The sequence below is a fragment of the Hyla sarda genome, chromosome 2 (genome assembly GCF_029499605.1).
Source record: "Hyla sarda isolate aHylSar1 chromosome 2, aHylSar1.hap1, whole genome shotgun sequence".
NCBI classification, from domain to species: Eukaryota; Metazoa; Chordata; class Amphibia; order Anura; family Hylidae; genus Hyla; species Hyla sarda.
In genome coordinates, this window is record NC_079190.1 from 220,654,623 (window position 1) to 220,672,708 (window position 18,086).

Consider the following 18,086-nt stretch of genomic DNA (forward strand, 5'->3'; position numbering starts at 1 on the left):
TTCTCCGGTATGAGGTACAAGTGACCTAGGCAGGGGGGCTTCACTAGTATGAGCACCAGGGGGACTCATACTAGCATGGGGCACAGGATTAAGGACAGAGGAGGTTTGCGGCGCCGCACGGCGGCGTCTCCGCCGCCTTGGTGGCTCATCATCAGAACTAGATGATGAGGAGAACGATGAAAGGAAGGTGGGGTCTTCACCATCCTCTGAGCCGCTCTCGGTGTCGGAGGCAATTATGGCATATGCCTCCTCTGCCAAAAATGCTCTGCGGGCCATTTCCCTACTCTAATGGGGATACGGGTGTGTGTGTGGGGGGGGGGGGGGGGGGGTAAACTTTATTGGTGTGTGTGCTGCGATACTACCTCCCTAACCCGCCCTAACCCTCCCTAACCTAACCTAACTAACCCGCCCTAAAATAAAAAAAATAAAAAGGGGACTTTAAAAAAAAAAAAAGGGGACTTCTGGCGCAAAAAAGCCCTGCGCCAAAAAAAAGCGTATATCTAATCAGTGGTGTGCGCACTGATTAGTGCTTGTGGCGGCAGGGGGCGCAAAAGTCAGTGGGGGGTCCGTCCACTCAGCCCAGAACAGTGGCTGGTGGCTTGTACACAGACCCCCACACAAAAAACACGAAAAACAAAATAAAAAAAACGCTTAACCCCGAAAAAATGCACCCGCCTGAACCCAAAAAAACCGCTGATCAGTGATAAATCACTGACAGCGGTGGGACAGGCTGCACACACAGGTACGGTCCGTCCACACAGTACACGCCTGCTACTGGTGGCACGGACCGCCTATGGGTGCAAAAATAAATACGCATTAACCGAAAAAAGTGCCTTTACCACAAAAAAAAATGCTGATCAGTGATAAATCACTGACAGCGGTGAGGTACGCCGCACACACAGGTAAGGTCCGGCCACACAGTACACGCCTGCTACTGGTGGCACGGACCGTCTATGGGTGCAAAAAAGTGCTAGAAAACGCGGAAAAAAAGCGCCGGCACCACAAAAAAAAAACGCTGATCAGTACTACAGGACTGATCAGCAGCTGGTGGGCTTTAACAAACGGTGGCGGACCGCTCTTTTATAACTAAGAGGGTCTGCACACACGCTTAGGGACACTTTGGCCACCCAACCACAACTGTACTGAGGGGGGTGGCCACAATGCCAGCCCCCAGTACAGCACGGATGGTGATTGGTGGTGTATACTACACCATCAGTCACCATCTATATCCGGGTCACAGGGTCACACGTGACCCTGATGACCCGGAACCGCTTCAGAACGCCGTTAAGTAGTTACCGGCGTCCTGCAGCGATCGCCGGTATAGGGGGTCCTCCGGACCTCCTCCGGCACACTGCCGGGATGTCTGCTGATTGAAATCAGCAGACATCCGGCTCCGATCCCCGCCCTGAATTGATAAGCGATGTGCTGCGATCGCCGACATGGGGGGTCATGATGACCCCCCCGGGCGATATGCCTGCTGAACGATTTCAGCAGGCATCCGGCTCCGGTCCCCAACCGGCTAGCGGTGGGGGCCGGATTTCCCACGGGCGTATGGATACGCCCTTGGTCCTTAAGGACTCCGAATGCAGGGTGTATCCATACGCCCTATGTCCTGAAGAGGTTCAGGGAGTCAAATAAAATTAATGTATCCAATGCTCCGCCCCGAACACTGGAGAAAACCCCTGATGACCCCTACACTTTTCTCCTGCGGGATACTAGTGTAGAGGCTTTTGATATCGATTGACACTAGAATGCAATTATCTGGCACCAGGAGGTCCTCCAGTGCCTGCAGGAAGTCATTAGTGTCTTTTACAAGAGCCGGGATTTCTTTTAGCAGGGGGTGGAGTAGCCAGTATATGTACTGGGAGATGGGTTCCGTTAGAGTCCCCACCCTGGAGACAATAGGTCTCCCGGGTGGGGACTCCAACGTTTTGTGGACTTCGGGGTGGAAATACCACACCGCTTCCCTAGGGGTATCCGGTAGCAACCTCTCTGCAACTTTTTTCGACAAGACTCCCTGCTCAACATATCTTCTTAAAAGGGTTTGTAATCTGCCTTTCTGATTCTTGAGGGGGCTACTTCGCAATTTAGTGTAATGCTGGGGGTTATTGAGCTGCCTATAAGCCTCCTTCAAATATTCCCCTCTGTCCATGAGGACAATGCTGCCCCCTTTATCAGATTTTTTTTACCACTATGTTGTCTGCTTTTCTCAACCTAACGCATCTTTCTCCTCTCTAGAGATGTTGTCTGGGTCTCGGGGGTAACAGAGGGCTTTCACCTCTTCCAGCACCTTTTTCTGGAATAGGTCAAGGCCACTCCCGGGTATTATCTGAGGGCAAAAGGTGGATCTTTTTCCTCCTGTCAATTTGGGCACTTCTAGGGTCTCTGAATCACCACTATCTTCTTCAGATAGGAGATCCATGAGAGTGTGCAGACAATCAATTTCTGATTGAGGGGCCTCCCGAAACACACTAAACCCCAGTGCTCCAATACTGACAGGCACATCACCTTCGATACATTGCTTCTCAGTATTTTTATTATTACAGAATAGCTTTTTGAGACCAACCTTTCTCACAGCTTTGAAAAAGTCGATTTCAAAGGCCACCTGATCAAACTCCTCCACTACACAAAAACGTAACCCTTTAGAGAGTAAAGAAATGGTGGCGTTGTCCAGGTTATAATTAGACAGGTTGATGACTTTTAAGTCCTGTGTATGTGCCTCGCCACCCTGTCCATTCAGTTCTTCCATGTCACCCCCTTTTGTTTCACTCCCAGTCCTTTTCCGACTGCCTCTTCTCCCCCCTCTTCGTGTCTTCCTCCTAAACGGGAAGGACCAGAGCTCTGCGCCGTTTTTGGATCAGATTTATTTCCCTTTTTAGGATTAGATGTCCCCTTCTCATCCGAGCCACTGGACTCGGAATCTGTGGTCCAGTAGTCGGACCTCTTCCTTCTGTTCTTATTTCTTCTTGGTGGACGTCTGTTGGCCGACTTGGCGAAAGAGAACACCTGGTTGTTGTCGAAGTCCAGCTTATCGCGGAGATATTTGTCTTTCTTGCTTTCCTTAAGGGACACCTGAAGGAAGGTCAACTTCTTCTCCAGTTTTTTATTAAAGGTGAGATTTTGTTGATCAGACAGTCTCACTCTTAATTCAGTCTTTGCCTTCATAAGATCCACGGTGACAGATGAGTATTCCTTCTCATTCTGTGTTATAATAGCCTTCATCATGTTTATGGAATAGTCCAGATGGATTTGGTGCCATGTTTGCAGAAACTCTGCGTCCTCCAGATATTGCGCGGGTTGCTTGTAATTGCGTAAACCGCGTGGCACACAGTTGCAGGGCTTCGTAAGACCTCAAGGACTGAAAAGTCCAGAACAATCTTGTCTCTCTCTCTGAGAGAGATGTGATTTTCTGCTCCAGGCTTTTTATGCTCATAACCTGGAGCGCATCTTTCAAGTTGCATGCAGAAAAGAAGCTGTCCGCATCCTGGCGTCCAGCTGAAAATGCACCCTCTGCTTTTTCCTGGGAGTCGTTCTCTGAGCCTTCCGACTCTGTTTCCATTGTCACACTAGTACCTTCAGCCATAATTAGGGTGTGCTCAGCTCCAAAGAAAAGACAAATGCAAATAGCAATAGCAGCAACAGCGATCGGCACTTCCCTTTAAGGCTAGTAATGAGGTATATATGACCCACTAATGCGAACAGGAGAAATATCCCAGTCCGTGCGGTGCACCGTTCACCTTCTGTTGGTGCTACCACCCCTTTTTGCAGATGAAAGCGAATTCAAACAATGCTAGTAGAAAAGAAATATGCGGGGGAACACTCATGAAGTTCACTCACGGTTACGGTGCCAAGGATATCTTTATTCAGGTGCAAGTAAAACATCAGCCGGACGCCAGGTTCCCGTGACAGGGGTAAGCAGCTTTCACGCCCGCTCAAAGGGCACTTCTTCAGACCACTCCCCCTGTCGTCACCTGACCCAGGTAAACACACCTCTCCTGGTCATGTGACGACCGGGGGGGCGTGTGTACAAAAACTTTTTTTAAAACACACAAAATCGGTATGCGGACTAAAATAGGTGGGCGGGTACGGAGTACACCTTTGTGGACTTCGTCTCCGCCCTGAACGATGAAAACAACATGAACCTTAGGTTCACTTGGAAAGTAGGGACTCCAATGTTGGAGTTCCTAGATGTGGAGATTGGCATCGAGGAGGGTAAGGTGGTTACTAAGGGCTACCGCAAACCTACGGCATGCAACTCCCTCCTGCACTTCAGAAGTTATCACCCCGAACATGTGAAGAAGGCTGTCCCCTATGGACAGTTCCTTAGACTAAGGAGAATTAATTCCGAGGAAAGGGACTTTGAGGTGCAGGCAGGAGAGTTGCATGCCAGGTTACTGCTGCGGGGGTACCCTAAAAACATTTTGGACGTGGCCCTTAATAAGGCCAGGTCCAAAAACAGAGATGCCCTTTTAGGGGAAAAACAAGCAGAGGTAACCCAAGAGATAGATCTTATAGAGATAATCGGGACCGATTTTCTTTTGCCTTTACTTATAGCCCGTTAGCCCAAAAAATCAAAAAAGCCATTTACAACAACTCGAATTTATTGCAGTATGACCCGGACCTCCAGAGTTTCACTAAAAAACCTCCGCTGATTACGTTTAAAAAATGCAAAAATCTTAGAAATGTTTTAGTCAGTAGCTCCTTAAAAAACAAAACCCCAGTACTAAATGGTTAACTGAGGATATGCCAAAAGGCAACTTTAAGTGTGGAGGGTGTAATTGGTGCAGGTTCTACTGTACAGACAAGCACATTAACATAGGAGGAGTAGATGTAATGTGTAAAGATTTTTTCTATTGCAGGACAAAAAATGTAGTTTACGTGATCCAGTGTTGCTGCAACCGATTTTATATCGGTTGCACTACACGAGCAGTGAACGTACGTTTTCGAGAACACGTGAACTCGATCAGGACGGGGAAGGGTTCTCCCCGACTGATCGAGCATATAGGTGAGGTCCACAATAGCGATGTTCGCACTATAGAGCGCGTTCACACTGCAGCAGGTCTGGACACTAGAAAGACACTGCTTCAGAAAGAAGGGCGGTGGATCCTCAGGACTAACACCCAGGGCGGTCTTGGGCTTAATGATAGACTCGACATGAGTGTATATCTATGACAGTTGCATGCAGATTTTGATACAATCTTATATCTTGTGCTTTTGTATTTTTGTACATTGATTTTAGTCCGCATACCGATTTTGTGTGTTTTTAATAAAGTTTTTGTAAACACGCCCCCTGGTCGTCACGTGACAGGTGTATTTACCTGGGTCAGGTGACGACAGCGGGAGTGGTCTGAAGAAGCGCCCTTTGAGCGGGCGTGAAAGCTGCTTACCCCTGTCACGGGAACCTGGCGTCCGGCTGATGTTTTACTTGCACCCGAATAAAGATATCCTTGGCACCATAACCGTGAGTGAACTTAGTGAGTGCTCCCCCGCATATTTCTTTTCTACTAGCATTGTTTGAATTCGCTTTCATCTGCACAAAGGGGTGGTAGCACCAACTGAAAGTGAACAGTGCACCGCACGGACTGGGATATTTCTCCTGTTCGCATTAGTGGGTCATATATACCTCATTACTAGCCTTAAAGGGAAGTGCCGATCGCTGTTGCTGCTGTTGCTATTATGTATAGGTTTGGGCGTTTTTTTTTTTGAGTGATAATATAGGGTTTTATTGGGAAAGGGGCATTTATTAAATTTTTTTACTCTTTATTAATTTATTTAAAAAAACATTTTTTTTTACTTTTCACTTTTTACAGGTTATACTATGCTGCAGTACATCTGTACTGCAGCACAGTATAACAGTCAGTACTACACTGAGTAACAGCCTGTGCGATTCCGCCTATGGCTGGACCTCACAGGCTGCTGTACTAAGCAGACAGGAGGCCATCAGCTGGCCTACTGCTGTCATGGCAACCAGGACTGATCACGGCATCTATGGGGTAAATGCTGCCGAAATTGGTGCGATCCCGGTCTCAGCAGCGAGACCCTGGACAGCCAGGCCCCATCAGTGATCTCCTGCAGCACATCGCGCTGTGAAGGAGATCGCTAGGATATAGGCATACGTCCAGTTGCACTAACTAACTAGCAACTTGGACTTATGCATGTGTCCTACTGTGAGAAGGGGTTAAAGGTAGTAGTCAATCAGACTGTAATTTTATTTTTCAGAAACAATTCTAAAACTGAAAGAAGCAATCTGACAGGTTGCTATAGGCAAATGCACCACTCTTCCTCTACACAGGTTTTGATAATTCTACCCCTATGTCTTGAGGGAGACAGAGGATTGGATATATTGAACATGCTTGATCTTGCTAATTCAGGCAAAAATCTGAGGGGTCCACCATTCTTATTTGCCAGTTTTTGCTAAAATGCTTATGGTTAGGCATAATGTTTGGTGGACACACAATAAAGCCGTGTACACTGAACTGTTTGCCATCTAATGTATTTTAGCACACAACAAAGGGGGCACAAAAGCCTTTGATAGTATGATTTCATTTAAAGATATGAAATGATCATATTTAGGTATTTTTTGTCCTTCAGGCAGTGATTTCCTCCCAGAGAAACCTTAGGGTCTATGCACATAGCAGAATTTCTGCTTGCTGAATTCCGCCTCAAATTGAGGCGGAATTCCGCAAGCAGAAATTCTGCCGTGTGAATAAAACCCTTACAACACTTCACAAGATGAGGTCACCGGTTTCTTGAATCTGTCATCTATATCTAGCAAGTAATATTTGTATCCTCTTGGTTACATAATTAACCCCTTTTTGCACTTTCGTTTTTTCCTCCTTACCTTTTAAAAATCATAACCCTTTCAATTTTCCACCTAAAAATCCATATTATGGCTTATTTTTTGCGTCGCCAATTCTACTTTGCAGTGACATTAGTCATTTTACCCAAAAATGCACGGCGAAACGGAAAAAAAAATCATTGTGCGACAAAATCGAAGAAAAAATGCCATTTTGTAACTTTTGGGGGCTTCTGTTTCTATGCAGTTCATATTTCGGTAAAAATGACACCTTATCATTATTCTGTAGGTCTATACGTTTAAAATGATACCCTACTTATATAGGTTTCATTTTGTCGCACTTCTGGAAAAAATCATAACTACATGCAGGAAAATGTATACGTTTAAAAATTTCATCTTCTGACCCCTATAACTTTTTTATTTTTCCACGTACAGGGCGGTATGAGGACTCATTTCTTGCGCCGTGATCTGAAGATCTTATCGGTATGATTTTTGTTTTGATCAGACTTTTTGATCACCTGTTATTCATTTTTTAATGGTATAAAAAGTGACCAAAAATGCGCTTTTTTTGACTTTGGAATTTTTTTGCGCGTACCCCATTGACCGTACGGTTTAATTATTGATATATTTTTATAGTTCGGACATTTACGCACGCGGCGATACCACATATGTTTATTTTTTTTTACACTGTTTTATTTTTTTTTATGGGAAAAGGGGGGTGATTCAAACTTTTATTAGGGAAGGGTTAAATGACCTTTATTAACACTTTAAAAAAAAAAATTTTTTGCAATGTTATAGGTCCCATAGGGACCTATAACACTGCACACACTGATCTTTTACACAGATCACAGGCGTGTATTAACACGCCTGTGATCAGTGTTATCGGCGCTTGACTGCTCCTGCCTGGATCTCAGGCACAGAGCAGTCTTCGCCGATCGGACACCAAGGAGGCAGGTAAGGGCCCTCCCGGTGTCCTGTCAGCTGTTCGGGGCGCCACGATTTCACCGCGGCGGTCCCGAACAGCCTGACTGAGCACCCGGGTCACTTTCACTTTCGCTTTAGAAGCGCCGGTCAGCTTTGACCGCCGCTTCTAAAGGGTTAATACCCTTTAGAAGTCTCGGGTCTCGGCCGTTGATGAGCGCCGGGACCGACGCGATATGATGCGGGATCGTGGCGCGATCCCGCTTCATATCGTGGGAGCCGACGCAGGACGTAAATATACGTCCTGCGTCATTAAGGGGGTTAAAGGGCAGTAATCACATACTTATTTGTCATTTCGTACTGCATTAAAAATTAAATAAACTATATAATTAAATGTTAATATTTATTTGTTAAAATAACTCACCACAAAATCTCTGGAAATCTGTTTGCAACTCTTTTCTGGAGTTCAAAAATATTTTCCCTCTCTCGGTTCCAACTATAAAGGAGTTGTCCTCATGAACTGCTATGCAGGCCACTTCAGCATTGAGTTTGGATAGGGCAGTGCACTGGAAGCAGGAAGAAAATCAGCTCCTTTAGGTGAATGTTTCTATATATTTTAACCTACACAATATTTCCCAAATTTGAGACAACTTGTACAAATGTCATTCTGTATTACAAAAATACAACCTTATATTGTTGCCTATTGTCTGCTCTTGCTTTCACGAGACAGCAATGTCCTATGTAGATATATATTTTGATATAATGATAATTTTACAGCAGCACAAAGAAAAGCTTATTTTTTTTTTTTATCATAGACCCTTCATTCACACTGGACATTTACCCTTACAAATGCTTCTAAACGTTCAGGTTCTCTTAATTTCTTTAAAGCAGAAGAACAGATATACCGTATTTATCGGCGTATAACACGCACTTTTTAGGCTAAAATTTTTTGCCTAAAGTCTGTGTGCGTGTTATACGCCGATACACCCCCAGGAAAGGCAGGGGGAGAGAGGCCGTCGCTGCCCGCTTCTCTCCCGCTGCCTTTCCTGGGGTCTAGAGCGCTGCTGTCGGCCCTTCTCACCCCCGGCTATTGGCGCCGCTGCCCGTTCTGTCCCCCTGACTATCGGTGCCGGCGCCGATAGCCAGGGGGAGAGAAGCGGCGCCGACAGCCAGGGGGAGAGAAGGGGCAGCGGCACCCATTGCCGGCGCCGCTGCCCCGTTGCCTCCACCCATCCCCGGTGGCATAATTACCTGAGTGGGGTCCGCGCTGCTGCAGGCCTCCGGCGTGCGTCCCCGGCGTCGTTGCTATGCGCTGAACGGCGCGGCGCATGACGTCATGCGCCGCACCGTGCATAGCAACGACGCAGGGGACGCACGCCGGAGGCCTGCAGCAGCGCGGACCCGACTCAGGTAATTATGCCACCGGGGATGGGGGGAGGCAACGGGGCAGCGGCGCCGGCAATGGGTGCCGCTGCCCCTTCTCTCCCCCTGGCTGTCGGCGCCGCTTCTCTCCCCCTGGCTATCGGCGCCGGCAATGGGGCGCCGGCAACGATAGTCAGGGGGACAGAACGGGCAGCGGCGCCGATAGCCAGGGGGTGAGAAGGGCCGACAGCAGCGCTCTAGACCCCAGGAAAGGCAGGGGGAGAGAAGCGGGCAGCGACGGCCTCTCCCCCCCTGCCTTTCCTGGGGGTATATCGGGGTATACACGCGCACACATGCACCCTCATTTTACCATGGATATTTGGGTAAAAAACTTTTTTTACCCAAATATCCTTGGTAAAATGAGGGTGCGTGTTATAGGCCGGTGCGTGGTATACCCCGATAAATACGGTAACTTTGCCCCATTATGGGGTCTCCCCTGCATTTGTTATATAAATTGGAAAATTCTACAAGATGACTACTGATAATTATGTATAGTCAAAGTGACCAGTGATATAGCTGTAGTGATGTATGCATTGGTGATGCAACCATGTGCAACAATGACTATAACAAACAAGAACAAAGTGCCTATCGTACCTAGATTTGTAAATTACTACAGTACGAATAAGGTCCTTACCATTGAATCTAAGGCAGATACAAGGCTTGTGATGATTTCATCTTTTCCATTACGAGCAGTCGAAATCCACATATCATGTCTTGAGCTGTTCACGGGTCCTTCATACTGCTTTCCTGCAAGTGCCATATTCTAGAATGAAAGTACAACAGCGCTTTAAACTACTCTGGAATGAAATAAGATCTACATAATCACAAAAAATCAACAAATGATGGATATATAAAAAAAATGGACATATGGTAACACCCTCTCTTATAAAAACAATGTTTCTGTGATGCTCTGCAATAGCACAACTAACATCAAGTCAGTCAAATTTTCCAAAATAGGGGGAGATTTAACAAAACCTATGCAAAGGAAAAGTTGCCCATAGCAACCAATCAGATCGCTTCTTTCATTTTGCCGAGGCCTTGTTAAAAATTAAAGAAGCGATCTGATTGGTTGTTATGGGCAACTGGGCAACTTTTCCTCTGGACTGGTTTTGATAAATCTCCCCCATAGGGTGCACAAAAAAGACAGACAAAAGACATAATGCCCATCAGTGTACAGTATGTGTATAAAGATTAAACAGTGAGCATTGCATAAAGGACTTTGTTGTACATAAAACCTTATATGTTATAAATCTCTAGTTATAAATGCACAAAACTTGAATAAGGGGGGGATTTATAAAAGTCTGCACCAGGCCAAGATCAGGGAGAAGTCGCACATTCTTGCAAACTTGGTTTGCACAAAAACTTGCGATGTTTCCCAGATCTGCGCTGCGCTATCCATGTGGGTGGGGCTTGACACAGATGGGCGTGGTGTTGTGTGAAGAGGGACTGGCCACCCCAAAGCACCGAGCTCGTGTAGATTTCTGAGACTTCCACATGGAGCAGTATCAGATGTGCTTGCATTTATGAAGAGTTGTATGCCTTTCGATCCACTACAATTCTGCACTCGGGGGGTTTTACTTTGAAAATGTTTGTCTTAGTAAATCCCCCCCAAAAAATGTATATTTTATATATTTTAGAAGAAATATATTCTATTACAGTAATTCAAAACACTCTCAGCTCAGCACTCTGTGAGGGCTTTTTTATTGATTCCACCAGCGATGTTGTTTTCCTGCGGAGAGAAATGACATATTTGTGCTGCCTTGTCTTTGTCATAAAAGTAATCCTCAGCTGTTAAGACGTACAAATAAAAAACAAATTACAGTATTTAAACTGAACAAAATTGCCATGGTAAAGCTACTGGTCATAAAGAGCAACAAATTTTAGTACACTAATACACATAAATATAAAATAACTGGAAAGTTTGTTCAAGTAGCTCAAAACATGTTTTTCCCATGTGTATTATTATTAACATTATTATTATTATTAATAATATTTATTTATAGTGCCAACAGATTTTGCTGCACTTTACAATTCTAAGGAAACAAAGACAAAGTATTATGCATTACACTATTACACACTAAATATTAATCTAATTGTACATTAAAAATACAGAAGTTACAAATAAAGAAAATGAAGGTGAGACAGAGGGGTCTTTGTATAATATTTTACAGGTTGGATAACCAGGTGACGAAGCACAAATAGTTTTTACTCTTCAAATAGTTGACTATGTCGCAGAATCCCATTCCAGACTCAGTTGGTGATTGGCTGAGTGGGGAGTCACTGTTTACCATGAGGATGCCATTTGGGAAGGTGTTGTGTAGCGCTCGGCGGTGTGAAGCAGCACTCAGAGGTGAGAGATGGGGCTCTGTTTTGGAGATCACAGGGGTCCCTATGGATAGGGTATACGTTTATCTAAAGTGGAGTCCCCTTTAAGCAGGATACTGTTTTCATTGACAGTTTTTAGGCCTACATAAAAAAAATCCTTTGTGTAATTATTAAAAAGATGAAAATGATGATCTATGCTTATCAGTATAGAACCATAGCCTTTACTATATTCCTACTCAAGCATGGGTGCAAAAAATAGGCCTCTGTTCCGTGAAAGGAAAGAAGAGTTTTTACTCCTGAGATCTTGATCCTACGTACTAAAAGAGTAGAGAAAATTACTGCAGTGTCCAATACTAACTAAATAAAATCAGAACAGACTATTTATTGGATGTGTCCGTAACTGCAAGAGGCACAAAAAAGCTAATGTACGTGCTTATCTTCTGCTAACACAACAGATGCCCAAACTACCGAATAAAAGACTCTGCCACTCAGTTCACATGTCCTCTTCATGAAGGTACCTGTGTTCTAAAATGTGAGCTTGAACCTGGATTTTGTTATTTTATGCCTACTGAAACAGAAGCATCACTCTGGGGGCACTTTTTACATATTATGACATTATCATGAATAACTGTATTTAAATACATAAGGCTATGTTCTCACATTGTGATAATACTGTTTTTGCAGCAGATTTCATGAAAATTGCAACAAAAGTGTAATATAATTGCAACATCAAAACACAGCCTAACTGCAACAGTCAACCTGGCTAGGTATCACATGCTGCCTTTTGGCCACTCAAGAGCTGCAGGTGCCAGACCAGTCAGCTGCAGCATCACTGCTTACACCCCCATGTTGGTATATATAAATCTCTGCCCAGCCAATGCTCATGATTGCAGTTCACAGCTCTTTCACCATTGTTTGTTCCTGCCCATTTGTTAGGTGTATCTGACTTCTGCTAGCTCTTGACTATTTCTTTTCCTGCTGTTCTGTACTTTGTAGTCCTCCTCGTTTTGTTCCTTGGTTTGTAACCTGACGAATCTCTTGCTATCTGATTCTGTTTCCTGCGACTATCTTGGTTGTGATCTTGCCTGCCTGAATTTGCTTTGTTTGTCAATTTGCTGTTTTGTGCTTTAGTTAACCCTTTGTGACCCAAACTGTTCCCTGACCTCTGGACTGTGTTTTGCCTTATAATTTTGTCACTGCTATGCCCTGCACTTATCCAGTATAAGGACTTTAGACCAGTTGGGGCCAGGGCTGGTGCAAAGATTTTTGCCACCCTAGGCAAAAGCTAATTTTGCTGCCCCCTTGACCCTGCCCATTGGCTCCGTCTTTAACATGCCCCACCTTACTACTGGGGTGACACACTGTAACAAACCCCCTCCTCGTGCAATCACCTTACTACTGGGTGGCACACTGTAAAAAACAAAAATTCCTCCTTAAGTGATCACCTTACTACTAGGGGGGTCCACTGTAACAAACCCCCTCCTCATGTGATTACTTTACTACTGAAGTGACACACTGTAACAAACCTCCTTCCCATGTAATCTTCTAACTACTGGGGTGACACACTGTAACAAACACTCTCCTCATGTAAGCTCCGTACTACTGGGGTGACACACTGTAACAAACACTCTCCTCATGTAATCTCCTTACTACTAGGGTGACACACTGTAACAAAACCTCTCATGTAATCACCTTACTACAGAGGTGACTGAGTCCTGGATAATCGTGCTGAGGAGGAGCGTGCAACGCTCGTGCTGCGCTGGCTCCTCTATCCGGCCAACAGGAGCAGCACTGCCACATCACATCACATACAAAGTAATAATGCGCTCCTGACAGCCGGATAGAGGAGCGCTTTAGGCGACGGACAATTTTGCCTATGGCTAGAGCAGGCCCTGGTTGGGGCAGTCTGTTGCTTAAGGCAGATTGTCAAGTAAGCAGGAAAAGTGGCTGAGGGTGAGATCAGGGCTGCACTATTCCTTGCCTGACATGATTTCCCTTTATTTATAACTAGGTGTGATCTAGATAAGATAAGGTGACCACCCCTTTCTGTTGTCTAAATCATATTAATAAAGCAGAGGTTTTAGCAATAAATATATAACTAACTAATATTTCTGCTTTTTTAAGCATACCTGTCACCACATGATTTAGTAAATACTGCTATTTTTCATAGAATAACATGTAATGGCTAACCTGGGTGATAAAGGGGTTGTCTGATTCATAATGCCCCTCGCCGTTTAAATTTACACATAATAGACACATGAAAAGAAGTCACATTGCAAAGGATTTAGATTTCAAAACGGTCCAATCACACCATTGGCCTTGGGCTGACATTACATACACAGCATACGGATAAGTATGTTACTTTTGACAAAGCATGCCCAGTATGAGAAGAACAAGGTACGCCCAATATCTAGATTGGAGTTGACATCCGTACACTGCACTCCAATGCATGCTAGATGTAGTGTACTCGATACTAGTAGAAGTAGAAATGAAGACTGCCATCACATGACCTGCTGGAGAACTGCACAACCGGACAGTATGGGTTGTATCTTTCAAAGATTCATTTCAGATATAATGAATCTACGGTATTTGAATCAGCCTAGTGGTTCCACCTATTTTATTTTTGTCTTCTTAACTGGCTAGAATAGCAAAACAGACTAGGCTACACTGACTATCAGGGACCACAGAAGACTAGACCCCAGTGTGAACAGAGCCTTAAAGGGGTACTCCGCCCCTAGACATCTTATCCCCTATCCAAAGGATAGGAGATAAGATGTCTGATTGTGGGGCTCCCGCCGCTGGGGACCCCCGCAAACTCCCTGCTGCACCCGGCGTTTGTTTAAAGTGTCAGGTGCAGCTCCAGAGGCTCGTGATGTCACGGTCATGCCCCCCCTCCCATAGACTTGCATTGAGGGGGCGTGGCCGTGATGTAAAGTGTGGGGCGTGACCGTGATGTTTCGAGCCTCCGCCCGGAATCGCCAGTCATCAAGCGCCAGTTCGCTCCGTGCACCGGATGTCTGGGGTGCCTCAGCCGAGATCACGGGGGTCCCCAGCGGTGGGACCCCCCACGATCAGACATCTTATGCCCTATCCTTTGGATAGGGGATAAGATGTCTGGGGGCAGAGTACCCCTATAAAGGGGTTATCCACCATAAGGTGATTTTACTAGGTACCTGACAGACAGCAATGGACATACTTAGGAAAGATCTGCACTTGTCTTGGGGCTAAATGGCTATGTTGTGAGATTACCATAACACTGTGACAAGCTTTTTGCGAACTGGTTTTCCCTGTTTAATTTTTCTTTTTTTGACTACAAATACCACAATTCCATTTTCCTCCCTCCCACACATCAGCCACCCCACCCATTGAAACATAAATGAGCTGCATCCATTCAAAAGACCTGTGGTTTTCAATCAGGATGCCTACAGCTGTTGTATTAGTTGCAGATTGCTCTCTCCACCCTTTGAAGCAGACAGGCTCACTGTCATCAGATGACTAGTGAGGTCAGGTCTCGGCTGCATTGCAACCTGGGAAAAATCTGAGACAACAGTAATTTTGTATGCTGTTAAAAATAAATATTGGAGTGAAAATAACATAAGAATCGTGAGAAACCCGTCACACACAGGTACAAACACTATATTATGAACTACACTAACTTTACAGCCCCTGTAGCATAGTCAAATAAAAAAAAATCCTGGAATACCAAAATTCCCTTATAAACATGAACACTCAGATGAGCCTAGGAGGCATAATTATTACATACAAACAGGGAAAAGTGGCATTGCCAATCACTTAGGCATATTCTCTTTTTATATCTATTGATAACTGTTTCTAACTATATACAGGGATGTTTATAGTTGTCATGCATTATGAGATATGCTCCAGAAACACAGATAACAAAAGGTTGTAAATCTAAACATCAGCAAGTAACCGGAGTACAATGCATAACATCCACTCCGGCATCTCAACTAGGAAAAGGAATTCTCACTTAACTATTGGATACAAATAACACCAGCACAATTACTTGGCATTGACCTCCAAGACAGCAAAGTGGATTTTGCTGTATGTGAAGTGTTCAGCAGGCACTGAGTGTCCAGCACCTAGCCAAGGAATGAAAACAGAGCCTGAAAACAGCACTTTCTACACAATCACTGTGGAAACCTGCTGAGCCTTCAAGAGGAAATCAATGAGCGGGTTTACTGCAGCCCTGTCAAGTAAACCTCATTAACAGGGAGATCTATATCAAAGGGGGTGCATGTGTCCCTCCATTGCGAGAAAGGACTTCAATATTAAATTAGACCCTATTTTTCTTTATATATTTTGGCTCCATAGGCAACAAAAGTGAAATTTCTACTGAGGAGTTTGTTACACTTTGAAAACAGAAAACAATAAAAAAAAAACGAAACCAGATTATAATCTGCTATTATTCTGATGATAGAAAACAATGTGTTAAATGTATCAGCAAGATAAAGAACATTAAGAATAGGGTTTCAAGGGACATATTTTTCTGCATATTTGCCGCTGTGTATTCTCCAACCCCCTGATGTCAATGGGTGGCAAAACCACCTGCAGATAATATGGAGCAAAATATGGCACGAGTGACCCTACAATAACAGTGAAAAGTAAAAAATTTCACATTTTGAATGATGCATTTACTTTGGCCTAATGCATATAGATCTTATATGTCTCCATACAACCTAGAAGTTGCATAGAGATGATTTAAAGAATTTATTAGAGCCCTACTGCACATACGGATGTCTGATTTCATTCTGATATGAGGGCTTGTTTTTTGTGGGACCAATTGTATTTAGTATTAACACTTTTCATTCAAGCATAAAATTTACAGTGAAACTGAAAAAAAAAGAAAAAAATTACATATTGTTACGCCGAGCGCTCCGGGTCCCCGCTCCTCCCCGGAGCGCTCGCTACACTCTCGCTACTGCAGCGCTCCGGTCAGATCCACTGACCCGGTGCGCTGCGATACCGCCTCCAGCCGGGATGCGATTCGCGATGCGGGTGGCGCCCGCTCGCGATGCGCACCCCGGCTCCCGTACCTGTCCCGGCGCGCGCGGCCCCGCTCCCTAGGGCGCGCGCGCGCCGGGTCTCTGCGATTTAAAGGGCCACTGCGCCGCTGATTGGCACAAGTGGTTCTAATTAGTGTGTTCACCTGTGCACTCCCTATGTATACCTCACTTCCCCTGCACTCCCTCGCCGGATCTTGTTGCCATTGTGCCAGTGAAAGCGTTTCCTTGTGTGTTCCTAGCCTGTGTTCCAGACCTCCTGCCGTTGCCCCTGACTACGATCCTTGCTGCCTGCCCCGACCTTCTGCTACGTCCGACCTTGCTTCTGTCTACTCCCTTGTACCGCGCCTATCTTCAGCAGTCAGAGAGGTTGAGCCGTTGCTAGTGGATACGACCTGGTCACTACCGCCGCAGCAAGACCATCCCGCTTTGCGGCGGGCTCTGGTGAAAACCAGTAGTGACTTAGAACCGGTCCACTAGCACGGTCCACGCCAATCCCTCTCTGGCACAGAGGATCCACCTCCTGCCAGCCGGCATCGTGACAGTAGATCCGGCCATGGATCCCGCTGAAGTCCCTCTGCCAGTTGTCGCCGACCTCACCACGGTAGTCGCCCAGCAGTCACAACAGATAGCGCAACAAGGCCACCAGCTGTCTCAACTGACCGTGATGCTACAGCAGCTACTACCACAGCTTCAGCAATCATCTCCTCCGCCAGCTCCTGCACCTCCTCCGCAGCGAGTGGCCGCTTCAGGCCTACGACTATCCTTGCCGGATAAATTTGATGGGGACTCTAAATTTTGCCGTGGCTTTCTTTCTCAATGTTCCCTGCACTTGGAGATGATGTCGGACCAGTTTCCTACTGAAAGGTCTAAGGTGGCTTTCGTAGTCAGCCTTCTGTCTGGAAAAGCTCTGTCATGGGCCACACCGCTCTGGGACCGCAATGACCCCGTCACTGCCTCTGTACACTCCTTCTTCTCGGAAATTCGAAGTGTCTTTGAGGAACCTGCCCGAGCCTCTTCTGCTGAGACTGCCCTGTTGAACCTGGTCCAGGGTAATTCTTCCGTTGGCGAGTACGCCGTACAATTCCGTACTCTTGCTTCTGAACTATCCTGGAATAATGAGGCCCTCTGCGCGACCTTTAAAAAAAGCCTATCCAGCAACATTAAAGATGTTCTGGCCGCACGAGAAATCCCTGCTAACCTACATGAACTCATTCATCTAGCCACTCGCATTGACATGCGTTTTTCCGAAAGGCGTCAGGAGCTCCGCCAGGATATGGACTTTGTTCGCACGAGGCGTTTTTTCTCCCCGGCTCCTCTCTCCTCTGGTCCCCTGCAATCCGTTCCTGTGCCTCCCGCCGTGGAGGCTATGCAGGTCGACCGGTCTCGCCTGACACCTCAAGAGAGGACACGACGCCGCATGGAGAATCTCTGCCTGTACTGTGCCGGTACCGAACACTTCCTGAAGGATTGTCCTATCCGTCCTCCCCGCCTGGAAAGACGTACGCTGACTCCGCACAAAGGTGAGACAGTCCTTGATGTCAACTCTGCTTCTCCACGTCTTACTGTGCCTGTGCGGATATCTGCCTCTACCTTCTCCT

The 18,086-nt window shown here is 45.7% G+C and overlaps 1 protein-coding gene across 4 annotated transcripts in view; it reads right to left on the reverse strand.

Annotated features, from left to right (window-relative positions):
* The window catches only part of GTF2IRD1 (GTF2I repeat domain containing 1), a 228,391-nt gene that overhangs the window by 82,172 nt on the left and 128,133 nt on the right, over positions 1–18,086 (reverse strand). For all 4 annotated transcript variants that reach the window (XM_056556430.1, XM_056556431.1, XM_056556432.1 and 1 more), the window contains exons 2-3: positions 9,774–9,902; positions 8,142–8,283 (exon numbers count right to left, since the gene is read on the reverse strand). In XM_056556430.1, the coding sequence (XP_056412405.1) occupies positions 8,142–8,283; positions 9,774–9,899 (268 nt within the window). In that variant the 5' untranslated portion in view covers positions 9,900–9,902. The remainder of the gene's footprint in view (positions 1–8,141; positions 8,284–9,773; positions 9,903–18,086) is intronic.